The sequence below is a fragment of the Penicillium verhagenii genome (assembly GCF_028828195.1).
Source record: "Penicillium verhagenii strain IBT 33310 chromosome Unknown utg000002l_segment0_segment0, whole genome shotgun sequence".
Classification (NCBI taxonomy): domain Eukaryota; kingdom Fungi; phylum Ascomycota; class Eurotiomycetes; order Eurotiales; family Aspergillaceae; genus Penicillium; species Penicillium verhagenii.
Window position 1 is genome coordinate 3,406,852 of NW_026643166.1, and position 27,127 is coordinate 3,433,978.

Below are 27,127 nucleotides of genomic sequence, written 5' to 3' on the forward strand. Positions count from 1 at the left end.
TCCTTAAAGAAATTCCTGGAGGTAACAAGCACTTGAGTTGTCCAAAATGCCATCTGAAAGTTGAATTAGCGGAATTCCAATCCCCTTGACCCTTGACCGCCCCATTTATCCTTTATCCTTTATATATACGTGGTATTTCGCCGAAAACAGTGCCACGACAGCTCGGCCCACAACTTCAGGGACCAAAATAAAGACATCCAAAGATCTGATGGTCATGGGATGCACCTGGTGGGTCCTTTCATCCTATCCGATCGTTTGGAACCAATAGTCCACTATGACTAGAGTCATGGTTCCGTTGGATGATGATCGGCCATGCAGACCCGGAACCGAGGGCTTATAAGCCGTCTTAGCATTTACCATAGAAGTCTCACGGTGTGAAAGCCGGGGCTCCAGAGATCAAACGTGGAGTCCAGACTTCACGGGGCTCCATAATATGGAGCTTGATGGGGTTCTGGGGGGGGGGGAAGTTTCAGTGTCCACTCGGACCAGTCGGGGATCCGTTCGAGTTCTTTCCCCTTCTTTTTTCCCTACACGGCGTTTCTCGTGACGAGTACCTCAATGACTGGATATCAAGATATTACAAGACTTTTTATTGGAATTTAACTTCCCTCATGATCATATGAAATACATATGTACCCTCGATCCGTTGATTATTGACTTCTTCTATACAACTTTGGTGCTTGCCGAGGCCGGTCGGCGCATCTCCGGTGATCGCATCTCCCGAGACCAAACCAGTCGGTCTTTCGGCGAACAGAAATTTCTAGAAGAAAATAGTTCGGCTCGGTAGATCCTTTACAACTATGATATCATGGCAGTAAAAATCCTTGCGAATTTCTTCTGGGGTTTTATCGAAGAACAACATTGAACATTGAATGGATTTGAATTGTTCAATGTTTACATAGATCAATCAACCTTCCTCAGGTTGACTTCGGCGAGCAGGTACACCGCCACAACCCTGGGACGATCCTCTTCTTTGTACTTTGATAGAACATGAGAACATACTGGATTAGAAAAATATTACGAGCCACACTAGTCCAAGATAAAATCCATGAACAGAACGCGCCCAGATGAAGTTCCAACGACCAGACAATTGTCTCTGACTTTGGAGCACGATGCTCGGTACTCAAGAGGAAGCCAGAGAGATCTCTTGCCATGTAGGGAGACCCACACAGTCTCCTCAAGTCGTATTTCCGCTGTCTTTTTGGCAGAAGTGGTGACACCATCGTATTTGGAAGGTATTGAGATAGATCCGAGATTGGTCTTGAGATGTAAGAGATCGTCAGAGAATTCGACTCGATCAGCTAGCCCATTGGTGTGAACAGTGTGTACTAACTGCCCTGTTCCGACATTCCAGAGTCGCACAGTTCCATCGGTAGAGGTAGATACCAGTTCTTTGCCATCGGGTGGGAAAAGAAGCAATCGAATAACATCAGAGTGCCCCTTCAGCCTCCACAAAAATGATCCCGTGGCGGATTGCCATATAATTATGGTGCAATCCCAGGATCCAGATGCCACCAGCCTTCCATCTGGAGAGAAACTTACTGATTGGATTCCATCATGGTGGCCCTGAAGCGAAACAATCGAAGACCGATTACTAGTATCCCAGACAATTGGATCCCTGTGGGTGGAGCCAGAAACGACGGAAAAGCTGCTAGGTGAGAAGGCGACTGCGGTGATAACACTATTATGTGGATGCTCCATGAAGGTGCGCTGTAGCTCACCGCTGACTGTATCCCAAAGCTGTATAGTGTTGTTGCGAGGAACAACTGCGAGCAGTGTGCCATCGAAAGAGAAAACCAGGAAGCTAATATAATCTGATGGACCTTGTAGCGTGTGATGTAGATTCCCGCTTGCAGTGTTCCAAAGCCATGTAGACCCATCGTCACAACAAAATGCCAGCATGGAGTTGTCAGGAGAGAAAGTCAGCCCTGCTCCAAGGTTGGAATGTCCGTCAAATATATGTAGTAATGAGCCCTTGGACGTGTCCCAGAGGCGCACGGTCTCATCAATAGAACTTGTTGCTAAAAGTTCACCATTGTGAGAAAATACGGCTGAGATGACCCAACCAGAATGTTGGTTCGGGCTCTGAATTTGCTGCAATTTGCCTGTAGGGGTATCCCAAAGTCGGATAGTTGAATCATTGGAGCCGGACGCTAGATTTTGGCCATTCGGGGAAAAGGCCACGGACTTGACCCATTCTGCATGACCCCTAAGAACCTGGCTTATCCCCGTCGCAATATCCCATAAGCGGACAGATTCATCACGAGAACCGGAGGCCAGCAAGCCATTTGTAGAAAAGGCTACCGAGAGAACTCGATCTGTGTGTCCCTCAAATGTAAGTTGTAGTATGCCAGTGGTGATATCCCAGAGTTGTACATCATTATCTGAAGCAAAGGCTATGAGTTTGCCATCGGATAAAAATGTAACTGATTCTGAAGGGCAATCAATTGTAGCGTGGATTTCCCCCGTATCAATGTCCCAGAAGCAAAGACAGTCATCGGACAGGGACGACAATAATCGCCCATTAGGTGAAAAGACCACTGGACTGGAACAGTCTTCGAATGTCTTCCGTACAGTACTAGTTGCAACATCCCAGAGGACAATGCTCTCGCCAGAGCTTGATGCCAGTAGCCGGCCATCTGGGGAGAATACAACTGAACTTGAATATCCATCAAGTGTTTTCTCCAGAATTCCTGTCGCCGTATCCCAGATATGGATAGCCTCATCCGATCCAGATGCCAGGAGCCGCCTATCAGGGGAAAAGGCTACTGAATATGAACCATTTTTGAAGCTTTGTTGTAACATTCCGGTAGAGGAGTCCCAAAGATTTACAGTTTCGTCGTCAGAGCAGGAGGCTAGTAGTTGACCGCTTGGAGAGAAGGCCACAGACACTACTGAATCCGTATGGCCCTCAAAAGTTTGCAAGTGTGTGCTCCAATTCTCCTCAACTTCTGGAAATCTGGAGATCCATTTTGGAAGTTCTTTCTGAAACAGTTTCCGCATAGTTGCCATTCTAGGTGCAAAAACAAGCCCCGAGTAATATAACTGTAAGGGTGTAGTATCGCAAACCTGTCGATTAGCCGAGAGGAATTGTTTTGCTTCTTTCAGAAATTTGGATGTTGGGACGTCCTGAGAGGTGTTAGCTACACATTGTATACTAGTAGTCATATATGCTTGCCGAACGACCCGAGGAACTATAGATGTACCCATGAGTAAAATCACATATGGGAAAGCGTACCTTCAAAATCGTTTGTAATCGGTCGACAATTTTTGTAACTTCACTCCCAAGCCCCAAAATTATCATGACTTCAACCCAGTGCAGAAAGTGAACCGTCAAAAACGAATAGATGGCCTGCACCGTTGATTCAGGAATGGTTGATTTGTTTCCCTTGCTTTGCATGACATGATATTCCCAATAGTGACATGCGTATCTCAGTGCCTGAGGAATACACCGGCTCTTGCAATGCAAATCAATCTCACTGCGTGCAGTTCCATATGTCGGAAGATTGCAAATGTTCCTTTTCAGACTCTTCGACATGGTTTTAAGGCACTTGCTAGCCAAGAGTTGATGCATTTCTCTCTCATCGATCCAGAATTTTGCACTAGCTTCACTTTCTTTTGTCTTTTGATCCGAAAGAAAGTCTCGAAAGGAGAGATGCAGTAGACGAACGGGGATTGATTTATCTTTCGGCACATTGAGGACAGAATGTAGACGGTCTAGTCGCTGGGTAATGTCACTTACAGGTGTATCAACGAGTTGGGAAATTGTGTCGACGGAGAGTGGAGTTGCGACAACAATTATGACACCAACAATGTTTTTGAACTCCTCAATCAGCTGCTGTGTCTCCCATTTATCTTGCCCCAAAAGAAGTTGTGTCAAGACGGGGAGATAGGTACTCTCCAGCTTGGACACATAGGCAAATCGATCTGTCAGAATCATCATCAACCGCTTGTTTGGGTCCCAACTTGAGTCACCGATAAACCGACAGAGAGTTGCAGCAGAAATAAACAATGGTACGGTGCGGGCAAGGAGAACTTGTAATGCCGCCTCTCCAGGCCAGGTTGGCGGGAGCCCACGATCATCGCATATTTTGGAAAATTTGTGCTCCAGGAATAAAGCCAAGTCCCGTGTAATTTCTGACGCCTGAACTTTGTGAAGATCCAAGTTTTGATGTTTTCCTTGTATTTTATCGAACCCCAGTCTGATCGGCAGTTCTGGTCGACTGGTTAAGAAAAATCGTAGCTGAACGGATGTTGACTTTTGGAGTTGTGATAGGAGTGCAAGAATGATTCGTATATCTTCGCTGTTATTCGATTCACATTCATCCAACGCATCAATCACAATCACCCTCTTTATCGTTCGGTCTAACTTCACAGCAAGGACTGGCTGCAAAATTAGTTTGTCAAATTGTTCTCCCAGCGCCTTTTCGGAGATATATGGATCCTCTTCAATCGCCCGTTTGATCCCATCAATCAATTCGGGGATGCTATTGAGCAACTGTTGCGCAAGAGTTGTGAATAATCTTTTGGGGTTTCCTCGGTCTTCTTCGCCTCGCTTGAAAAAGAAGCTCCCTCCAAGCTCCCTTCTTTGACTCAGACGGGTTGCAAGTGTTCGAGAAATGGTAGATTTCCCAGTTCCAGCCATTCCATTGAGCCAAAACATAGATTTTCCCTGAGGGAGATCGATCCATCCTTCAACCTCTTGTAGTAATTCAACTCGGGTTCCATCCAAGCACTCATCGTGCATTCGATTCTCAAAAGAATCAAACAACGCTCCTTTTGCAATCTCTAACCTACCGAGGTCAATCTTCTGGTCGATTTTCTTGGTGTCGGTTTTTATTTCTTGGATCTCCTCAACAAGCTCTTATCGTCCAGATGTCAGTCAGCATTCCAGTCTTGTGTTAGAGACGCAGTTATATAGGTAGGTAATCTTGAAGTAAATATAGCCCGGATATCAGGTACATGGGAGTATATGTTTGAAGATTGTATCAACAGATTGAACTGCCTACCCATATAGTCTTGTACCTGGACCTAGGTAATTACATAGGTAGGTTTCACTTACTACAAATGCTCCCTGCCAATCTCTCTTGTGAAAGCTGTGCCGTAGGCACATGGCCAAGAAGCTCCTTTGCATATGCTGCTGCTGCCAATGCCGCATAACCCTGCCACTCCTTGTTCTTATGGGAATCGGCATAGTCGCAAATTCCACGAATGACGATACAAGGAAATCCACCATTAGACCTGCCGACTCCATTTCAAAACACAATGCGCCAGAGTCTGCTCCAAGGCGATCTCTGGTCTCGGCATGCTTTACGACAGCATTTCCGGATGCAATGATTCCGTAGTGCAGTTGGGGTTCATCATCTTCGCGTACATTCCTGGGCACCTCCCACTCTGTCGGGCAATCGTTGCAGCTTTGTGCATTAGAAGGGTGCTCATGGTGGGCTTGAAACAACCGGTCTGACTCTTGTTTGGTTGGGCCGAAGTTCATCCGTACCCTTTTGTTCTTTTGGAGGGCCTCCTCAATATAAGAGAGATATAGAGGATCATGTCTTAGCATTTGAGTTTTGATTTTGTCGACAGCACCCAATAACAGGCGTGGTGGGCGATTCAATGATCCAGTACGGTGCAATTTCCCTTCCCCCTCGATTTTCAACATATCGTGTTGGATGACTCTACCACATGTGCCACTCGGGTAGCTTATCACGATATCACCGAGCCGAATATCAGACTTGGGAGATGGTATTCCTCCTCCGATACCCACCATTAGCCCAATTCGTAGAGATTTGGAAAAAGTCCGAAGCATATTCGTGGCAACGGTTGCTGCTGCAGTGGTTCCATAGTCCCCCCCCCAAGCTGCGCGATTGTGACAAAATGATTCCCGACTCGACCCAAGGTGTAGATATTTGTGTCGGCCTTGTCTTGCTCTTGGATCGCGTCGAACTCCTCATCAAGCATCTCCTCCGCGGCGGCGGCTTCAATGGGTAAAGCACATATCCATCCGACTTGGAACTCTTCAAGAGAGGGTGTTGGTGCCATTATAGACTAGCTATCCTCGTGAAAAGATGGTGATTTTGGTGGAATGAACAGTAATCTGAGTCAACTTTTGCTTCTTTTGGAGGCGAGGAGATGATCGCAATCAGCTGTGCGTGATGTGGGGAGAGGGGCGCGAGGGGAAAGGGTGGCAATGTAGAAATCACTATTGGCTTGGCCCCCGTCACTTCTTCCTATACTTCTATTGATGGAATAAGCCTAGGTTGCTTGACCTGGTATCCACCTGTACGAGGCAGTATGTAAAGAGTACAGGATGTTCCTTTTGAATCTTAAGATTGAATTGTGAAAAATGGGCAATCTAATTTCACTCATTCAACAGAAAGGACCCAAGCAACAAATTCTTGAAATCCTAAGTTCTGGACACTTCTCTCCACAGCCCAATCAATAAGTCCTCAGATGGTCAACTGGCTGCCCAAGGCCGTTGTTTAATGCAGCGATGTACTTACTACAGCCTAATAGTTTCCTCTCGAACTCCAAGCCACTAGTAGATGAAACATTTCCAAATTGCACTTCAGCCGAAGTTGTTTCAATTTCTGACCAATACTCATTGGTATATCATTATAGTGAATTGTACAAGTTATAGAACTTTTATAATAGCATCCCTATTGATTCCTCGCAGAGGAGAGGTCTTTTATTGCGAGAGTCCTTACAGAGCAGCTTAGGCACTTCCTTTGGATATTAGGCCGGGACTCTCAAATTCAGACTGTGTCATCCAAGGTCTTAAGTACTAGGCTTTTATTTTTATTTTTATCTTTGTTTGAGTATCTTGTAGTTGTAGGGTTGCTAGGCCTTGGAGTAGTATGTCTTCTATAGGGTTTGAAGCTATACGTATTAATTCCACGGACCACGACCTCCCAGATTTGTGTACGGAGTACTATCAAATTACCAGTTGACTATTAGAAAGGAAGATGTGGGCCGTGCCCCGAACCAAGATTGGAAGATGGTCCTGGCGTGGAATTTATCTGAGCTCCGCGGGAATTTCGTCATCAATTGATTACGATAAGAGTCAAGACAATTCCTTCAACCTCCATGTCTGCACTGTCAGCTACACTCAGGACCATTCGGTGCGTTTCCTCCTCCACTATACCAGTGTAAGTGTCAAATCTTACCGTCACAGTGGTCACGACTCAGAAAAAAAAAGAAAACACGTGCTATGGATGCATCGGACGTCTGACGTGGATTGCGTGCTGATGCGGGGCATTCGTCTTACCCTAGCTAACCCAGATCCTTCAACTCTCAGTTTCGTTAGATCAAATCGCCTTACCTTCCCCGTATACAATCCTCTTTGCCGATCCTTTGTCAATACACCCAGCATGTACAAACCGCGACCCGACTTCAAACAGGTCGAGGCTACTCGACCGGATTTTCGTCAGGATGCTGAAGTCACCATCACAAAGACCCCGAATCCTGCTTGGAAAGAGGGCGATGGTGCCAATGATGGCGGCGAAAGTCTGAAGAAGGAGCACGTGGAGATTGATCCCTTCGCCGAAGGCCGCTCGGTCGCATCAAACTACAAGCTTCTCATTTCCAGCATCGTGCCTCGACCGATTGCCCTGGTCAGCACACAATCTGCAGATGGGTCAACAACCAATCTCGCACCGTTCAGCTACTCGCAGGTCGTCTGTCATGACCCGCCCACTTTCATTGTAGGCTTCGCCGGGGGTCTCGGTAGTGCCAAAGATACTCTGCGCAACCTGCACGAGACCGGGGAGTGTGTGATCAATATCATCTCAGAGCACTTTGTCGAAGCTGCCAACTCAACTGCCATCAACACCCCGTACGGCGTTTCTGAGTGGAAGACTTCCGGTCTTACCCCAGCCCCTACCGCTATTGTCAAACCGGCGCGTGTGAAGGAGTCGATCTTTGCTATTGAGGCCAAACTTGTTGATACCAAGGAGTTTGAGAGCCGCGCAACTCCTGGCAAGAAGACTGGTGCTATGATTACCGTCGAGGGAGTTCGGTTCTGGGCGCGTGAGGATGCCATTGACGATGACCGGTCTGCTATTGACTTGAAAGTTCTGAAGCCTATCAGTCGATTGGGTGGCATCACTTATGGCCGCACTACTGAAGCCTTTGAGATTCCTCGTCCCGCTATTTGATATAGATCATGCATTGCGTTGATTCTGGTTACATGATCATTGGAGGTCGGATATCAATAGAAAGGACATTGGGAAATACCTACCTACATACAGAGTAGCGGATACTACTATCCAATTGTCCAGGTACATACATCAAATTCATTCGAACTTTCGAGGAATATTCCAAGCCCTGGAGGTTAAATATGCAATACCTACTAGATATGCATGGAGAGTTATCTGGCCCGAGGGCCCGGGGATCAGTGAACCTCCAGGGCTCATGTTGATAGTATTCATATGTGTAGGTCCACCTCGACTCAACCTCGGGTATCGCGACGGCAGTGCGAGCACGATGTTCAAACGTTTAGAATCATTTCCAATAAGGTTGAAAAGTATACATCCACCTCCCCTGGTATTGACATTCGAAGGTTTATAAACATTCAAAGGGAAGGTTTGATTATATGAACTGAACAGATTGTCACTTGAAGACGAGACTAATATCCGCGGGAAACCGTTTGTTTTTCCAATGCTCGTCGGACTGTCCGATTGAAAGCGCAGAGTCACATGCGGAGAAAGCGGGGTTCTTATCGCCAACCTACTAGTAGTACAGACGAGGTAACAGCTTGGCATAGTCATTTCTGAGATTCTTTTTTTCTCAAGTGCTTTGAAGGAAAAATACATCTGCTTCAAGACCACGAAATCAATCATGGCACAAGATCATGAGACTTACAAGCTTGGCGACTGGGAACTCCAAAGCGGGGAGAAAATCAGCGATGCGCATATCGCGTTCAAGACATTTGGAGATCCCGGCTCACCAGCCATCTTGTACCCAAGCTGGTTTTCAGGATGTGCGTATTGATAAACTCCTTCCTAAATGCTGCTGTTTATTTTGCTACACTAACAATCTGGCGTCCTAAAGCGCTTTCCGATAACTTCTGGCTGATCGGAGAAGATAAAACTTTGAACCCGAAGAAGTACTTCATAATTGTCACTGGTCTTTTCGGCAATGGTCAATCTTCATCACCATCTAATCAGCCAACCCCTACCCCATTCCCCAAGGTGTCGTTCTATGATAATGTCCGGGCGCAACATGAACTGGTAACCAAGCACTTTGGCATCACACATCTGCGTGCGGTAGTCGGGTGGTCTATGGGAGCTGGGCAAACTTTCCAGTGGGCAACCCAGTATCCAGAATTTATGGATCTCGCAGCACCATTTTGTGGGTCGGCAAAAACCTCCTTGCATAACCAAGTGTTCCTCGAGGGAGTGAAAAGCGCCCTTCTTGCGGTCAAGAATACCGCATCCGCTGGGGCCGGGCTGATCGGAGTCCAGGGGAAATCGTCTGAGCTCCGAACTTGGACTGCCGAGGAGAAAGATATCGGTCTCAAGGCCATGGGTAGGGTTTATGCTGGATGGTAAGAAATCATATGTACCAAGTACTAGTTTCAAGTTCCTTGAGAGCAGGCTGATCCAAGGCTATACAGGGGTTTCAGCCAGGCCTTTTATCGACAAAAGCTGTATGAGGCTGTTCTTGGGTACAAAGGACTCGAAGACTTCATGCAAAATTTCTGGGAAAAGTGGGCTTGCTCAAAAGGTTATTACCGTCTCCCCAGTTTGGACTTCCTGTCTTGGTGCTCACTTATAGTCATAGATCCTGAAAACATTTTGGTCATGCTCCAGACCTGGCAGAATGGCGACGTTTCCAACCAAGAACCATACAATGGAAATTTTGAGAAAGCCATGGCATCCATCAAGGCGAAGACTCTTGTTTTGCCGTCAAAGACAGATCTTTATTTTCCGTAAGTTTATCTGCCTGCTTCATGTCGAACAAAAAAAAAAAAACTAAAAAAGCACACATATAGACCAGAGGATTCGGAGTATGAGGTCGCATGTATGACACCAGGGGTTGGAAAACTGGATGTTTTCCCCTCTATTTGGGGACGTAAGCGCTTCCCATTCCTCATTTGAATCTATATACCGTTTCCTTCAACGCTAACAAATTTGCGTAGATTGGGCAGGAGGACCTGGAGACAGTGAAGAGGATGTGAAGTGGTTGGATCAGCGACTTGGGGAATTATTTGCGGAGGACCAGCCGCGTGGCGTTGCAGGCTTGGTAGAGAAGATTAAAAAAGTGCTATGATATCCAGATTCCACAGCCCATAGCTAGTACTAAGCTCATTCATCCGAGGCATGCACAATATCGCAAGCACACATTCGTCATTTTTATTCCAGTGAGAAGTGAAAGAACAAAAACGCATTGTAGCATAGTATGATTGCCCCGAGAATAATTGTGTACGTGGGCAGAATTTAGGCAAAATAGGATGGGATCATGTGATAGCCTGAGTAAGCGCCGGGGAAGCGCCGAGTTGCAGCGTTTGCGCTGTGATCTTCCTTACCTCTCTGTCCTGGCGCTCGTTGCTTTGCCTCACTTCTTCGTATGTTCCGGTGTTTTTTTTTTCTTTTCTTTCTCTTGTTCATCTAAGAGCTTCTAATCTTGTGATTTTCACATATTGCCCTTGACACGCGATTGTGACGTCGATTCGAGTCTCCTTCCCGTTATCTACCCCATCTTCCTCCGCGACAGACAATCACCTTCTACACGTACACAATCGCAATGGCTGCTCAGCCCACCCGGCAGTGGGGTGTTACACCTCCAATCTCTACCGTTCTTCCTACTAAAGATGAATTGGTCGCCAATGACGATCTTATTGCGGAGTTGAAAGCACAAGACAACTTTGAACCGCCCAGCGAGACAGAGCGCAGGTACGTTGATCAATGGTCGATGGAAGAACAGTCGGAGAGCCAAAACTCATCATGATTCGGTAGACAACAAATGCTTCAGCTACTACAGCGTGTCGCCTTGGAGTTTGTCAAGGTTGTCAGTCGCAAGAAGGGGTTGTCGCCTGCTGCAGTTGAGGCCGCTGGTGGAAAGATCTTCGCATATGGAAGCTACCGTCTTGGTGTTTACGGCCCAGGTAAGTCGCGTTCCTACAAAGTATCCTAAACCAGCCTCTCTCTGACAAGCTTGTCATAGGATCGGATATCGATACCCTCGTTGTTGGCCCGCAGCATGTTCTCACCGACGATTTTTTTACCGACTTCCCTCCTATCCTCGAAAGAATGGCACCAGAAGGCACGATTGAAAAAATGACCCCTGTTCCGGATGCGTTCGTACCTATCATTAAATTAGAACTGGCTGGAATCAGTATCGATCTGATCTTCGCTCGACTCATTGTGCCTTCCGTCCCGATGAACCTTGACTTGAAGAATAATGACTATCTACGTGGACTGGATGAGAAAGAAGTACGCTCACTAAATGGAACCCGTGTTACGGATGAGATTTTGGAGCTTGTGCCGCAGCAGAAGACCTTTCGTCTAGCATTACGCGCAATTAAGCTATGGGCCCAACGTGAGTACATCCACTGTGACTGTTGTTCTACTCGCCGATGAGAACTGATCGCCATTATCTAATAAGGTCGCGCAATCTACGCAAACATTGTAGGGTTCCCTGGGGGTGTTGCGTGGGCTATGCTTGTAGCGAGAGTTTGTCAGTTGTACCCTCAAGCGACCGGTTCAGTCATTGTGGGCAAGTTCTTTCGCATTATGAACAAATGGGCATGGCCCCAGCCTGTGCTGCTTAAGGCAATTGAGGACGGACCTCTACCTATGAAAGTTTGGAATCCAAAGGTTCGTTGAACACCCATATCATAAACCTCAAACACACACTAATCCTTGAATTCTCTATCAGATTTACCACGGCGACCGTTTTCACCTAATGCCGATCATTACCCCTGCCTACCCTTCCATGTGCGCAACCCACAACATCTCGATGTCAACTAAAACTGTTCTTCTCCGTGAACTTCAACGAGGAGGTGACATGGTGGATAGGATTTTCCTGAAACAGCTTTCCTGGAACGATCTTTTCACTCGCCACTCCTTTTTCACCAATGCCTACAAGTATTATCTCAGCATCACGGCCTCGAGTAGGACAAAGGAGGCGGAAGGCATTTGGTCTGGTTTGGTCGAATCAAAGCTTCGTCATCTTGTCGGAGCTCTAGACCGGAAATCCGTCATTGCCGTGGCTCATCCTTTCCCGAAGGGGTTTGAGCGAGTCCATGTGACTAAGAACGAGAATGAGATTGAGGAAGTCAAGCTCGGGTCCACCAAGTATCAAGCTAAAGGAACCACAACGGAGACGACCGATGAGACGAACGATGCTGCTCATCAAGCCGCTGCCCAGAGTGGAGCGGAGCATGTGCCGGTTCCTGAGCCCTCCGAAACTCCGGTTACAACCGATAGCAGTCCGACCATGTACACTACGACCTACTACATTGGACTCGAATTGAACCAATTAGAACAAGGTATGAATATCCACTGGTTTCCGTCAACTTTTCTGACCATTCCAGGTGCTCCACGATCTTTGGACATATCGACCGACTCGCAGATATTCAAATCTACGTGCACATCATGGCCAGGTTACCAACATGAGGTAATGGATCTAGCTGTCACTCATGTTCGCAGGTAAGTCATTGAACCGCCACCCTGACAACGAACGTGTTTTCTGACTGTTTCACAGTTTCGATTTGCCAGAAGATCTATTTCAACCTGGAGAAACCCGCCCAATCAAAAAATCAAAGAAAGTCCCAAAGAAGAATATCGAGCAAAGCAAAAAGCGACGGATCGATGAGTTGGAGGTAAGCGACACTAAGTAACAAGACTGAATCTGACTGGGCAAGACATCGATACCTCAACTCGGCTCGGCTCTCCGCGACCCGCAAAACAGACCCCACAGTCACAGCGCACCGGCAATTAGAAAGGACTAATATCGTCTCTCTCCCAGGTCCCGGCACAAGGTACCGCCAAACGTCAGGTGACACCGAATACCATTGCAAGTGGCCTCAATCCCGCGTGAACGCGGTCTGTGCACTCGAAATTTCCAAGCTACAGACAATCGCAGCGGGGCTGGTCCCCAACAACACCAATTCGACATCTGTCCAACATCCCTACGACTCTATTATTATTCGACACCTCATCATAAACGCCAAAAAAAAACTTCAATCCTGTAGTATGCCAACAACTCTTCTCATGGATTTGACGCCTATTCACTTACCAACGGTGAAATTTAACACCGAGTCTCTGCGCTCCTAAAGCACAAGGTTGGTTTTATTCTTCCATTGGCCCTTCACTCCCGCATAGCTGGCGACCAGACTAGAGGTTGTATCCTCGGAGAAGTCCGAGTGGGCTCATTCTAAGCTCGACCCCATTTTCACGTTACGGCCATTATTTGTGTTTTTATTTCCTTTCTATTTTTTACATGACTTTCATTTAGGTGGCCTGTGCTATGCTCTGCAAGTCTGGCCTGCATTGTACGATTATATCGCAGGCTTCCTGGATGCAGATAGCTTCAAGTTAGATAGGCTACTCTAATAAAGGATTATCCTCGCCATGGGCGGGTGAAGCGTAACATATTCCCTTCAAGCCTTTGAATCATTATTAAATGTGCAGCTATCAATACATGTTATTATAGATTGGGGCTTTCTTAACGACTATTATTGCCTCGAAAGTTGCCGTTCATATCCCAATGCTTGAATTATTCCTTCAAATGTTGATTCTGTAATTTTTTTCTTCTTCTACGGAACTCGTGAACCTTCTGTTGTATAATAATCGAACAGTTGACCTCAACGCTACTAGTACTTGGTCCACTGTGGTGTTAGTAAGGTTGCGATACGGGTTTATCTCGGTAAGCCGAGCGGCAATTCGGCTCGGGCTCTAATGCAAATTTTAAAAAAATAAAAATAAAAATAAAAAAATGTACATCAAGGCCGATATAGACCCACCTTGCCGTCGGGATTTTCTCGCTTCTTTTTGGGCTCACTCAGAAACGAGTAGTGGTAAAGTAGGGCTCAAATCTGCAAGTTAGCACAGCTTGGCAATTTCTCCACGGAAAGATTCAAGCCAAGCTTTCCCTATCTGGAGAAGCTCATTACATTGTTCACATCTTTTAGAAATCGAAACTCCGATTCTAAGATTAAACGTAATAAGACCGCCTCTAGCCGGGTCAACCGCCACAAGGTTACGAACCGATTGGTCCGTGGTATGTTCAAGGCGGCGCTAGGGTTGTACCTGAAGAAAGAGAAAAGCTCTGCCTTCCCTTAGCGCGTTCCACGGAAAGAAGGCAAAAAAACGTGGTCCTCAACGTTAAATTGCTTACATACACTACGATACGCACCATGATCAGACCCTAACATGGCGTGATCATAAAATCTGACCAATGATGCGTGCGGGAAGGAAGCCGCGACCCCACTGAGGCATCCGATTTAGGAAGGCACCGAGAAACTCAACGGAAGGTACGCCGGACTATATCCGGATGCGTTTTGTGGTTCGTTCGCCTCTTGCCGCGTGGATCAAAATTCTCGATCTACATCGCTGGAGCGCTTGGTTTTTTTTTTTCTTTTCTTGTCGCGTCTTTTGATCAGAGGCCATTTCCTTCGTTCTTCCCCCCCTCCCTCTTCCCTCTGTCCAGCTCTGCCTTCCATATCACGCATCTTGACAATAGCGTACCGCACACAGCTCCAATGTACGCCAACAAGAAAGAGGCCGACGATCAGATCGGCGCTGAGCCGGTCTCAGATATGATGATGGATTCCGATATCAATGATCGCGAGAAGCAGATCTACCACGGTGGCATGGAAAAGTTCAGCCGACTGGGATGGAAGCGTTTGACAATTGTCCTGATCGTCGAGGCTGTTGCTCTGGGAAGTTTGTCGATTCCTTCCACCTTCGCCACCCTCGGTATGGTGGCTGGTGTTATCTGCTGTGTTGGCATCGGTCTCATCGCGGTGTACACCAGCTATATTATCGGTCAAGTCAAGGTCAAATTCCCGCATATTTCCAACTACCCTGAGGCTGGTCGACAGATGTTCGGTCGGTGGGGATACGAGATCCTTTATATAATGCTGTGCCTGGAACTTCTTCTGTCCGCTGGATCTCACTGTCTGACGGGAACTATTGCTTTCACGAATATCACCGACAGCAACATCTGTGCTGTGATCTTTGGAGTTGTATCCGCTGTTATTCTGCTTATCTTCGCCATCCCGCCCAGCTTCTCTGAGATGGCGATTCTGGGTTACGTTGATTTTGCGTCTGTTATTCTTGCCATCGGTATTACCATTATCGGAACCGGTGTCGAAGCATCAAACTCGACTGGTGGACTTGCTGCCGTCGACTGGTCTGCGTGGCCCAAGGAAGGACTCACTTTCGCCGAGGCATTCATTGCTCTCTCCAACATTATCTTCGCCTATAGCTTTGCGCTTTGCCAATTCTCCTTCATGGACGAAATGCACACCCCAACTGACTTCCCTAAGTCGATCTGGACCCTCGGTCTCGCTGAGATCTTTATTTACACCCTAACTGGCGCCCTCTGCTATGCCTTTATCGGCCAAGATGTTCAGTCTCCTGCCCTCCTGTCTGCTGGTAGTCTGCTTAGCCGGATCGCCTTTGGAGTTGCTCTTCCGGTCATTTTCATCAGTGGCTCCATCAATACGGTGGTTCTTGGGCGATTGATTCACGGCAGAATCTTCGAAGGATCTACTACTCGCTTCATTAACACTAAGATGGGCTGGATTACCTGGCTTGCAGTTGTTACTATCCTCACAATCCTGGAATTTGTTGTCGCTGAGGTTATCCCCTTCTTCGATGATTTGCTCTCTGTCATCTCCTCACTCTTCGTCTCCGGCTTCACCTTCTATTTCCCGGCAATTATGTGGTTCATGTTCATTCGCAAGGGTAGCTTGTTCACCCCTAAGAACATGGCCATGGCCTTGCTCAATGGACTAATTTTCGCCATTGGTCTTATCGTTTTGGTTGCGGGAACATACGCTAGTGTTGTCGATATTGTAAGTGGCACATCACAGATTCCTCACAAATCTTTCTCCTTATGGGTGCTAACCTCAACAACTAGATCAATTCCTACAAAGAGGGTACTGTCGGGGGTGTTTTCTCGTGTACTGCCTCGTAGGTTTTTCTGTCCTCATAAACCATGTTACTTTAGCATTTGCATCAAGCGATTATATAATAATTCGGAATTACGGTCTCCCATTTCTCTAAATTACAACACTCGGGACACTATCCAGAGGATTTGTGTATATCTCTTCCTTTCCTTCTTAAAAGCCATTGGTGGTAATACCAAGTTTGGGACAAAGTCTCGCTGGCTACGTACATATGGATGCGTTTTGAGATTACTTGATGAATGTTGGGACATTTTTAGCACTTGAGGAGATACCCACCCAGTAGTACCAATCAATCATATTGCTTGCACCGCCAAGGGCTGGTAGGGCTCCTCGATGTACCGCAATTCATCTATCGTCATCTCAACATCTAACGCCTCGAGTGCAGCCTCAATCCTTGCAATACTATTCAGGCCGACGATCGGACAAGCACCCTTCTGTAACAACCAAGCCATCGCAATAGAGCTCATCGCACAGCCCTTACTGTGTGCGACTTCTTCGATGCGATTAACGATCCGCTCATTCTGATCGCCGACAAACCATTGCTTTGCCTTCTGATCTTGATCCGCGCGAACAGACTTCTCCTGCCACGGTCTCGCCAGAAGGCCCCTCGCAAGCGGGCTCCAAGGTATCAGTCCAACGCCCTCCACCTCACAGAATGGATTCATTTCTCGCTCCTCTTCCCGATAAAGGAGATTATAAAGCCCCTGCATACTAACGAACGGCGTCCATCCATTCATCTTCGCCACATACTGCAGCCGTGCGAATTCCCAACAGTGCATACTCGATGCCCCCAAATAACGAACCTTGCCCATGCACACCAGATCGTGTAGTGCGCGCATTATCTCCTCGGGTGGTGTCTCAGAATCCAGCCGATGAAGTTGAAGCACATCGATATAACCCGTGTCCAGCCGTCGAAGGGATCCCTGCACGGCATCGAAGATATGTTTCCGGCTAAGCCCCATTTCATTCACTAGATCCCCATCATTGATCGCCGGGTTTGGGCGTGCGTCTGGTTTGTCCTCTAGGACTGGATAGTATATTTTGGTCATAATAACTACCCTGCTCCGCGGTATGTGGTATTTTTTCAATGCTTTGCCGATAATTGTTTCTGACATTCCGTTGGAGTAGGTGTTTGCGGTGTCAAATGTGTTTATTCCCATGTCGAATGCCTTCTTGAGCAGCGGTAAGGATTGTTCTTCATTTAGAACCCATGGCGAGCCTTCCCAATTTGGATTGCCATAAGTCATGCAGCCGAGAATTATTCGGGAGACCTTGAGGCCGCTATTTCCGAGGCGGTGATACTGCATACGGTGCTGCGGAGCCTTGTCCGCGCTGGCTGCTGAAGACTGTTGATCCGGCATTGTAATTGAATTTTTTTTTTGGCTCGACGGGTCGGTTCATTGATTGGACTTCATCTTGCACTGGTGCTGTTATATGTATATATACCTAGTAGTTAGCTAGAGCCTACGTGGTTCTCGAGACCTCCGGTCATATGCCGCTTTTCAAATGTTTGATCTCGGTAATCTCTCCGGATCAACGATTTTGTATGTACCACACACATCAATCCCCACTCGCAACACCACACACATGTGCATGTGCAGGTATTTTTCTTTGAAAGGATAGAATTTTGATGTATTTATATATGCAAATAAATATGTATAATTCTCTGGGGCTCTTCCTACCTGGGCGAAGAATTTCCGTTTGAAAGCTGATTGAATCGACTTAAAGGGGTGTCCAGTGTACAGATGGCTCTTGACGTCGGCCGAGTCTTCAAAATACTACGTTCAGATGTTACCTATATGCTACTAAAACCACAAAAACCTGGTTATGCATGTATATGCATCTACTTACTTGTTTGTATCAAACTAAATGTGTATATATCGATCGTGGACCAAAATGCAAATGCAAAAAGAAAGTGGCGCCACCCGGAATCGAACCGGGGCTAAATCAGATTCGAATGTGTTTACCACAATGATTCGTCATACCACTAGACCATGGCACCGTTGAAATCAGACGAAGATTTTGGCTTTATCATCCTTGCGGCTCGGGAAGCAACCGGAGTTGATAATATCGTTGACTTTAGTTCCAAGGTTGGGAATATAGGAGCTTGAAATACTAACTCAAATAGTAGAAGAATGGTGTTCTTATTATTAGTTTAGAGCAGAACGATTACGTATTCTGAATATAAGCTCCAGATAAGATATAAAGCAATAGCTGAAACCTATAACAACTTATGATTGCTATAGTTTAATAGAAAACACTTCTAATATCAGAAGCTCTGTTTATGAAACCCATCCAGGTGGATCGTTTCGCCGGTGCCATGGTCTAGTGGTATGACGAATCATTGTGGTAAACACATTCGAATCTGATTTAGCCCCGGTTCGATTCCGGGTGGCGCCAATTTCTTTTTGCATTTCTCAAATGAGAGGGGACCGCAATGCTCAACGATGACGGGAACTTTTTTTCCATAAGCTGCTGGGTTGGGGTACTGTTGGGACAATAAAAAAAGGCCCAGCATGATCTATCTATCTGGATAGGGACGACGACGGCAGGGTGCAACTTGTATTCAGAAAGTATGCATGGCCCTTCGTTGAGTGAGTGCCTCCAAGGTTATAAAACGGACATAACTTTCGGATGTATTTGAAGCCTCGGAAGAAAGACGCAACCAACCTCTGAGGCACACTTCTCCCCCGAGGATGACTGCACGTTAGAACAACATTCCGCAGAAAACCGTCTGACCATACACAGTACTTAAACTTCCAAGGTTATGTATGTATGAACACCTATTGTACAAGCAATTGATCCCTCAATCTTCAATTGCTCCTTGTAAGGCCGGACTCCCAAAAAAAGAATCCCAGTCACCAATATCTCTCAAGAATTGCAACGAGGATTGCATATCATATTCCACAGACCTCTCAAGAGCAGCAGCTGATGTATAGTCTGCCGGTCGTTTTGCTTTCACAGTTTCGCTGAACCGATCACGAGCACGCCATGCGGAGTCGATCGTTAAATTTCCCGCTACGCGCGACGTGATTTTTATCCAAGGAATTTTCTTCTTCAAGCAGTTGCGGCTCAAGTATTCGATGATAGCGCAGAATCGGGACATGTGGTCCTCCTCGGCTTTTGACCGACCCCGGAGTAATTGCCAGATTTGACTGATGACATTTCTCGCCGCAGCCTCGTCAACAAATTCATAAGAACATTCAATGAGTTTGAGAAGGAATAAGACTGCATCGAGAATATAACGGGTTTGGTGTTCCGGCCAATAAGGCAATTCTGCCGACGATCGAAGTGCGGTTTGTAAGAGTCTCATTGCTGTAAGATAGGCATGGGCGAAGAATTCTCTAGATATATCTGGAGACAATATATCATCCGCGGCCTCGAGCCCCGCCGGCGTGAGTGTGAAAGAATATAGCTGAAGTTTTGTTGCCATGAAGAAAATGTGATCGCTGGTCTTCCATATAGAAGCGAAACGGGTGTCTTGTGCACGCAATTCTCCGTCGAACATCTGGATGAGCGGTGCTGGTCTTGGTAGAAGCCCCGTAGATGTGGTTTCATTATTGCCAAGAACATTGCAAAATCTGTATCCCTGGTGAGCAATATGCAGTTGGTGGTAAATTGTATCCGGTAGCCATGAAGGCTTTGGTCCCAATGCTTCTACGATGCTGTGATCAATTTTGGCCATGCTGGGTAGACCGAACCGGGTGCTGATTCTGCTCAAATCAGTCCCGCCAAAATTTGTAAAATTTGTGGAGTTGTAAATCTTACCTGTGGCTCACGATGAAGCATGCTAGCCACGTCTTTCTCCGCTCGTTGATCGTTGCTTGATCATATGTGGTATCATATATAAAATCTGATATATTGGAGGGCCGGTGCAGACCTTGCAAGAATGCATAGTTGATGGCGAGTCCACAATATGACCAGGAATAGTCATTAATAGATGCGCCAAATGGAAGTGGCCAGTAGCAAAGAAGAAGCAATGCCTGGATTTGATAGAGTGATTGACCGCTTGGTGGACAGACGGCTGATGCCAACCCCTCGACTGCGTTCGCTAGCGCTGGGTACAAGTATTCATATTGAAAAGATTCCTTGGCAGCAATTGTCATTATTGTCCAAAAGAGAAGTGGGCATGAATCGCATCGATCCAGAATTGTAGCATATTCGGGAATCAGCGGAAATTGGTTGTGATAGTGCGAGTAATATCTTGAGTAGGTAAGTAAAGAGCCTATTGGGGAGTATTAATAGAGCTTACTCTTGCAACAAGGCAGATATTGAAGAAGGATCAAGCTCTATATCTCCTATTGCTTTCCTGGTAAGTTTTTCATTGAGATCTGGCACTTGAGGAACCGCTCCCGCGCAGAGACTGTCCTCGCATTCACCAAGACTGACTCCAAGAGAATGAGCATTGGAGTCTCGTTTCTTATCACTATCACGGTCAGATGACGAGCCGACACGCTGCTTGATCTCTCTGAGTTCTCGTTCGACAGCAACTAGCCGCCTGAGCACAGGTTAGCCGCGTCTGTCAGCTCCACATGGAAGGGCCAGGAAGGCCTTGGCAATACATACTCTCTCTTTGCAACTCTCTTAAATGACGGGTCTACAGAGCAATTCAGTTTTTGCCTTGCACACCGTGAACACGAGGCAGGAAAAAGTTTGGGGGCATCACACCGAAGCTGTAGGAAAGACTCCCGAGTTTAGCGGCTCTTTTATTTCTAAAGATGAGGGGTTCGATGCCAACCTTCATTTGTCGGCAATGCACGCATGCGCCTGTCTTCCATTTCGGCATAATGATTGACACTCAAGTTATTTCCAGCAAGTCGCACTACAGGGTATGGGGTAACTTGGTAAGTGGCGTAAGTTATAAGCGGCAAGCCTCACCAAAACCCACTTAAACCCGAAGGTCCCAAACCCCGCAAAAAAACCTCCCTGCTGACTAACAGGTTTGGGGGAACCGGAGCCGAGATCCGATCTATGCGTGTCGGACTCACGAGTCGGACTCACGACCGAAAAATTGCGCTTTGTTTCTCCAATTCTCTAGCTCCACGAATTACCAACTCATCTCGATTATACCAGAGCGAGAGGTATAAAGGCGCGGCATTAACAAATGCCTTTGATGCATCGCCAAGGACACGTAAGACCACCACAGGCTACAGCATATGATTTAGCAACTGAGATCCTACTTCGAATATATCATTAGACAAAATAATCACGCATGGAATTTCTACACTTATAAACATTGAAGTGTTGAAAGTGCCCCAGCCCACGAGGGCAAGAGAAAACTGGACCGGGGGGGGGGGGGAAGGGGGAGGTAAATTTCCGCACTAAAAGAGCTCCTGGCAACATAAAAACAATGTATGTAGCCACTGTAAAGTAACGAAACACAATTGGAAAGCCTTTTCTCCGAAAGTTCCAGATCTTGGGACATTCCGGCGACCGCGGCATTACTGATATCGCCACGATCCTGCATAATGAACTGTCAATAAGACCACCATCTTAACGATACGCATAAGTAGAATACTTGCCATAAATGGTAAGAAGTATATCATTCCAAGCAAACATTTGAAGGAAGAATAGTTGTGTCTGTCTTCAGCAACATTCGGCGCTCCTGTCTTTGTTCCTCTGCGCTCAAATCATTTTGCTCGCGAAGAGGGAAGGCTTTTGGAAGGTTGATCCACATCTTCAATTCTTTCCACCTCCTCTTTGGTGTTCATGACTTCGGGTTATGCTGTAGATAGTAATGTTCAAAAAAATAAGATTTGCCAGAGGAAAGCAGAATTAAGTTCAAATAGCATAAATTGCGGATGTATTTAGTATCTCACCTTGTAGTCCGGAGAAAGGTGGGGAATTGAGCTCAATAATTCAAAGCACTTGAGTATTACATACTAGTAGATCGTCCACAGGTGGAGCGCGATTTCGCTTGAAAATGCGAAATCGCCCCGTCCTCGGGCCATTATGCGAATTCGCAGAACACGCAATAATACATGATTATATATCTCTCACCCATAATAAATTGAAATTTTGGATCAAATATTATTTTCGATTTCACCTAAAAATCCCTTTCACACATCTCAGTCTCTGTTTCTTTCAAAATGGCGACCTCCAAGAACGAAGGTGAATTGAAGATCGTTACACCCATTGGAATGCTCGGCTATGGCTTCAATGAAGATCTCCTTTGGGAAGCGCTCGAGGGAGGCGTCGATGCAATCATCGCCGATAGCGGTTCAACCGACAGTGGACCGCAGAAACTCGCCCTAGGTCATACAACCGTGACTAGAGAGGGCTACGAACACGACCTCAATCTGCTTCTCGCAGCATGTCATGTACATCGCGTTACTATCCTCATTGGTTCTGCCGGAGGTGATGGAGCGAACGATCATGTTGATTTTTTTGTTGACATCATGAGGGATCTGATATCAAAGAAAGGCTATCGTGCAATGAAAATTGTCAGTATCTATTCAGAAATCGACAAAAGTCTGGTGAAATCAAAGCTGGAGTGTGGCCAAGTTGTCCCCTGCAGCAAAGCAGTCCCGTTGCTCAAATCTTCCGACATTGACGATACCACGCGAATTGTTGCACAAATGGGACTAGAGCCTTATGTGAAGGCCATGGAAGAGAATCCTGATTTTGATATCATCGTCGGGGGTCGTGCATATGACCCGTCACCATACGCTGCATTCTGTGTCCATCGTGGCTTTCCCGATCTCGGCATCGCATATCATATGGGAAAGATTATGGAATGCGGGGCTTTGTGTGCTGTTCCGAAGAGCCAGTCTGCAATGGCCACTATACGAAAGAATAGCTTTGACATAGTTCCGCTCGACCCTGCAGCACGTTGCACAGTCACTTCAGTTGCCGCTCATACATTGTATGAGAAGACACGACCAGATATTTTGGTTGGCCCAGGTGGAACCCTCTACCTTGAACACGCAACTTATGAAGCTCTGGAAGACAATCGAACTGTCCGCGTACGTGGGGGCAAGTTTGTCGCGGCAGATCCTTACACAGTCAAGCTCGAAGGGGCTCGGGTGCTAGGATACCGAACCACCTTTTTTGGCGGTATCCGGGATCCCATATTGATCTCGCAGCTAGATCAATTTTTGAGCAACATCCGGGATTATGTCAGGAGCAGGGTCTCCCACGAGTTCGATTTGAGATTTCATCAATATGGCCGAAACGCTGTCATGGGCGAGCTTGAGCCCACTTCGACTGTGCCAAAAGAGATATGCCTCTGTGGAGAGGTGCTGGCTTCTACACAGGCTCAAGCAACATATGTTAGTAGCATTGCGCGACTCGCCTGTATTCATGGGCCATATCTACACCAACTAGCCACCGCTGGCAATTTCGCAATGCCATTTCCACCCTATGATATCCCAATGGGGGAAGTATGCGAGTTTTCGGTCTACCACATTCTTGAGGAGATCGATCCCGTGGAGTTTTTTCCAATCCATCATCAAGTCTTACCAGGTACTGGAATCTTTGCAAGAGAAGTTGTGAAACGTGTAGTCGATGAAAAATCTGGCTCACTAGCCTCGAAGGCAGCTGCTGTCATGACCAGGAGCCTTGAGAAAAGACCATTTCTCAAGCCAGATCTTCCAGAGGGGTATTGCTACTTAGGTGATATCGCATCTGTCATTCGCACGAAGAATGCTGGGCCCTACGAGCTGACTATGGATGTGATGTTTGATAACGAGGATCTTTTCCAGAGGGTGAAGAAGAGCGGGGTTCTCTGTCTTGAGTCTATCTTAAAACTATATGGAGTTTCTCAAGAGGAGGTTTTGGCCTGCTTATTTTGGGATCAAGCTCGATCTTTCAAAGCCACTATTAAGAGACCTTGTGTGTCTGGTCAGTTCGGGGACATCGACATGCACGGCTCTCAACAGCATACTCCTCTCATGTATATCGAAGTTCCGATCGGTATAGATTGGGCTGAAGCAAACCAAGGAGGGAACATAATGTTAAAGCATGATGGATGAATAAAATGGGAATGAGAAGGCCAAAATCAACCTAGAGTGTCACCACTAGTCAGGCTTCCTTCTCATCTTTACGATCCTTAGAGACAGCGTTTGTGGCTTACTATAGCAATCACTTGGATTATGAAAAGTTCAATCCTCAGTCTCACAACCATTTTCCTCTGCTTTTTCTTCTCTCCTTCTCTTCAGCTCCTGACAAAATTCTTCAGTATATTCGTCTGGATCCCAGGCTAAGACCCTGTCTTCCATCTCCTCAAGCTTCTTCGTCACCAGGCCCTCCATTTCACCCCTTTGGGTATCATCTAATAGGTGTAATCGCTCTTTCCATGCATCACTGGGATCATTGGTCTTAGTAGGACCGAAAAACCGCGGGTCGATGTTCTGCCAGTAGATCGCGTCAAACGCAAAGCTGTTCAAAGTTGCATATACCACCCAAAAGTCTCCACTTTCCCAGCTTCGTTGCATCTGATCCGAAATTCGGTGCTTATCCGGCTGGGGAGCCATGTCTTCACAATGCCTCATGGTTTTGAGGAACGTTTTTAGGCGGTAGTTGAATACTCGAGCCCAGTCCTCGATACCTTCGGTCCAGTTTTCAGGCTTCTCGATGAGGAGCCACCATGGTGGAGCATATGAGAACACTGCTGGTGCCGCATAGGTGAATTCCCAATCTATCACACCAGCAACCTGCATATCATCATGGAGGAGAATGTTGGCCGGTCGGAAATCATCACACCAAAGTCTGAATGGTCCATTCTCAACCTCTTTGTCGCATAAGAATAACTTCTTGTCTTTGGCAAGCTGATAATAACTGTCTTGCCACAAATTTCCGGCGGCAATCACATGCAGACTGGATCGCATCATTCCTTTGATAAAGCAAATGCTGTATATTGAGCCGTGCCAGGGCTTCAATATATGAAGATGTTGTCTTGAAAGTAGTATTCAGGGATGGAAGTTCCGATCGAGGTAGTGTTACTAGGCGCACCAGCTCGTTCATGTTCATTGATAATGGCCGGTTGGTCACCTCCCAAGAAAAATCATCCACCTGGCTAAGAGACCCTATTTTAGGAAACTCTGGTTTGAAAAGCTGAAGCAAGGTCTTTGCGAGTTGTGTATATAGCATTTGAAGCTTAATCTCATCGATGTCTGGGTCAAGAATACCCCTTGTCTGGTTTGAACACCCCGGTATATTGAGAGCATCATACATAGTCGTGGTGTGCTCAATGTGGCTCATCATAATAAAAGGGCCTAGATTCAGGGGGCTCTCCATCTTCGTACCCGAACGAAGAATGAACGGAAGCGGAATTGATGTCTGGTCTGAGATACATCGCATTACAGCAACTTCGTTTCGGACTTTCTCCTCAGGAAAAAGAACAGCTCCAGGCTGTGAGAAGCGGATATCAGTCGCGTTATATGTGTACTTCATTTTTAACGTGATGTTGAATGACCCTTTTTGAAGGATTGTGAACTCGGGATCTTCCCCAGAATCATGCTTCAGGATAAACTCCGCGATTGGTCTCTTAACATCGATATTGAGAAACTGACGTAACCAATTGTCGGAAATATGGTCAAATTGTTCCCATGAGGCATCATCATAGCACATCTGGAGTTCCATGTTTCCAAATCTCGCAAACCGGGTGGCTGTTTGTTGTGGCGGGACAACTTGGACAGGGATAGAAATGGCGTGAATGAGCAGAATGACAGTGCAGTGGGTCCCTTAAACCCGATTGATTCGACGGGGATTCTACTGTTGATAGAGAGTGATAGAAAGAGAAATGAAGGCTTATGTGTGTTGAGAGTTCTGGACCTATCTAACTAGTACTGGATTGAAGAAAAGGAGCCTGGAGGACTAGGCAACAAAGTACGATCACATGTTCCCCACTACTGGTTAGAAGTCCGTAACAATGACTTCAATGTTACAGCAAATCAATTGACGATAATGGTGAAAGTTGAAACTCAAAGCTTCCCATTAGGACAAGTATCTACGCTTAACAAAGGCTTTTCGATTGAGTCAGAGAAAGTAGAGTGATATAAGCCATAATCGTGGTGTTTCCGTATAAGCGTATAAGCGTATAACATTGAAGCGTTCTCGTGGATTTAATCAAGACTAGTGCCGGTTATTAAACTAGGCTTAGCGTGTCACGTACACTATTCTACCAGTTGACCCGTTTACTTTCCATAGCACTCACTTTAAATAGAACACACAAACACTATTTGGATAGGTTTAAATTGTCAATAATACCAGGCTAATTTTTCTTGGTGTTTGTTTGACCAGAATCGGATAATGTATGCGGTACAGAATAGTGTACATAAACTCATCATGAGAATACCGACAAAAAGAGTTCCAGAGGCAAACCGTAGAGTAGCTTCTCTTACGCTTATGGCCATATAAAATACTATGTTTATACTTCCCGGGTCACATAATATTCTTCTCATTCTGATAGGTCAAATACTCCTCAGTCAAATGTTCTTCAAACTGCACATGTGTCAAGTAATACATCCCGCGAGCATTCAAATTAACCCTTTGTGGAACCGCTGCTCATCTGCCTAATTCCATTTGCGATAATCATGGCCGCTTCTTCGCTATAAGCGTTGTCATCTTCCGCTGTGTCAAAGGTTTGACCTTCTAAAAGGTTGGCTGGAAGCTCACAGCCCGAAACGCATCGGGTAAGAGTTTTCAAAGTCGAACGGGGGAGGTATTCTCCTCCTGATGGCCAGAACTTTCTTGACTCGACTTTCTTGCTAACATCATGAATACCTAGTCGTTTGGCATTCAGATAAGAGATAAGAAAGCGAAAATATAAATAACGGCGGCGTGGCTGCGCATCAGAAAGAAAACGGAGCTCTCGATTGTGTAGATCCTAAATTCTTGTTATTACCTAAATCTTGTTTTATCATTTAGGGACAAGAGCAAACCTTTCGATGGATGTCAACCCCTGACCCACTTATAGTCGGGAGATGGATGACAATCTCTTCGCTTTGTGAGTCGTCCAAAAGGACGCATTTCTACCGCGTTGGAGTA

At 46.3% G+C, this 27,127-nt stretch overlaps 10 protein-coding genes across 10 annotated transcripts; 6 read left to right on the forward strand and 4 right to left on the reverse strand.

The window, feature by feature from the left end:
* Positions 1–1,029: 1,029 nt before the first annotated feature.
* Positions 1,030–6,039, reverse strand: N7466_001246 (uncharacterized protein; the record flags this gene model as incomplete). Its single annotated transcript, XM_057160644.1, has 5 exons — positions 1,030–3,143; positions 3,196–4,863; positions 5,063–5,177; positions 5,234–5,826; positions 5,892–6,039. 5 exons carry the CDS (start codon positions 6,037–6,039, stop codon positions 1,030–1,032), a joined length of 4,638 nt encoding a protein of 1,545 aa, XP_057026892.1.
* Positions 6,040–7,367: 1,328 nt separating this feature from the next.
* N7466_001247 (flavin reductase family protein) lies at positions 7,368–8,153 on the forward strand (the record flags this gene model as incomplete). The annotated part of the gene is made up of 1 exon (XM_057160645.1): positions 7,368–8,153. One exon carries the CDS (start codon positions 7,368–7,370, stop codon positions 8,151–8,153), a length of 786 nt encoding a protein of 261 aa, XP_057026893.1.
* A 682-nt stretch (positions 8,154–8,835) lies between these two features.
* N7466_001248 (homoserine acetyltransferase family protein) lies at positions 8,836–10,269 on the forward strand (the record flags this gene model as incomplete). Its single annotated transcript, XM_057160646.1, has 5 exons — positions 8,836–8,977; positions 9,049–9,544; positions 9,614–9,928; positions 9,992–10,071; positions 10,139–10,269. The coding sequence occupies 5 exons, from the start codon at positions 8,836–8,838 to the stop codon at positions 10,267–10,269; spliced, it is 1,164 nt and encodes a 387-aa protein (XP_057026894.1).
* A 474-nt stretch (positions 10,270–10,743) lies between these two features.
* N7466_001249 (polynucleotide adenylyltransferase) lies at positions 10,744–13,041 on the forward strand (the record flags this gene model as incomplete). Its single annotated transcript, XM_057160647.1, has 8 exons — positions 10,744–10,892; positions 10,956–11,104; positions 11,164–11,538; positions 11,605–11,816; positions 11,878–12,490; positions 12,536–12,650; positions 12,706–12,823; positions 12,970–13,041. The coding sequence occupies 8 exons, from the start codon at positions 10,744–10,746 to the stop codon at positions 13,039–13,041; spliced, it is 1,803 nt and encodes a 600-aa protein (XP_057026895.1).
* A 1,663-nt stretch (positions 13,042–14,704) lies between these two features.
* Positions 14,705–16,146, forward strand: N7466_001250 (N amino acid transport system protein; the record flags this gene model as incomplete). Its single annotated transcript, XM_057160648.1, has 2 exons — positions 14,705–16,024; positions 16,090–16,146. 2 exons carry the CDS (start codon positions 14,705–14,707, stop codon positions 16,144–16,146), a joined length of 1,377 nt encoding a protein of 458 aa, XP_057026896.1.
* A 285-nt stretch (positions 16,147–16,431) lies between these two features.
* Positions 16,432–17,499, reverse strand: N7466_001251 (aldo/keto reductase; the record flags this gene model as incomplete). The annotated part of the gene is made up of 1 exon (XM_057160649.1): positions 16,432–17,499. One exon carries the CDS (start codon positions 17,497–17,499, stop codon positions 16,432–16,434), a length of 1,068 nt encoding a protein of 355 aa, XP_057026897.1.
* Positions 17,500–18,944: 1,445 nt separating this feature from the next.
* Positions 18,945–19,823, reverse strand: N7466_001252 (Transcriptional regulatory protein LEU3; the record flags this gene model as incomplete). Its single annotated transcript, XM_057160650.1, has 1 exon — positions 18,945–19,823. The coding sequence occupies one exon, from the start codon at positions 19,821–19,823 to the stop codon at positions 18,945–18,947; it is 879 nt and encodes a 292-aa protein (XP_057026898.1).
* Positions 19,824–20,925: 1,102 nt separating this feature from the next.
* N7466_001253 (uncharacterized protein) lies at positions 20,926–21,225 on the forward strand (the record flags this gene model as incomplete). Its single annotated transcript, XM_057160651.1, has 2 exons — positions 20,926–20,967; positions 21,079–21,225. The coding sequence occupies 2 exons, from the start codon at positions 20,926–20,928 to the stop codon at positions 21,223–21,225; spliced, it is 189 nt and encodes a 62-aa protein (XP_057026899.1).
* A 1,002-nt stretch (positions 21,226–22,227) lies between these two features.
* N7466_001254 (uncharacterized protein) lies at positions 22,228–24,111 on the forward strand (the record flags this gene model as incomplete). The annotated part of the gene is made up of 1 exon (XM_057160652.1): positions 22,228–24,111. One exon carries the CDS (start codon positions 22,228–22,230, stop codon positions 24,109–24,111), a length of 1,884 nt encoding a protein of 627 aa, XP_057026900.1.
* A 129-nt stretch (positions 24,112–24,240) lies between these two features.
* Positions 24,241–25,720, reverse strand: N7466_001255 (uncharacterized protein; the record flags this gene model as incomplete). The annotated part of the gene is made up of 2 exons (XM_057160653.1): positions 24,241–25,011; positions 25,091–25,720. 2 exons carry the CDS (start codon positions 25,718–25,720, stop codon positions 24,241–24,243), a joined length of 1,401 nt encoding a protein of 466 aa, XP_057026901.1.
* Between the last annotated feature and the right edge of the window lie 1,407 nt (positions 25,721–27,127).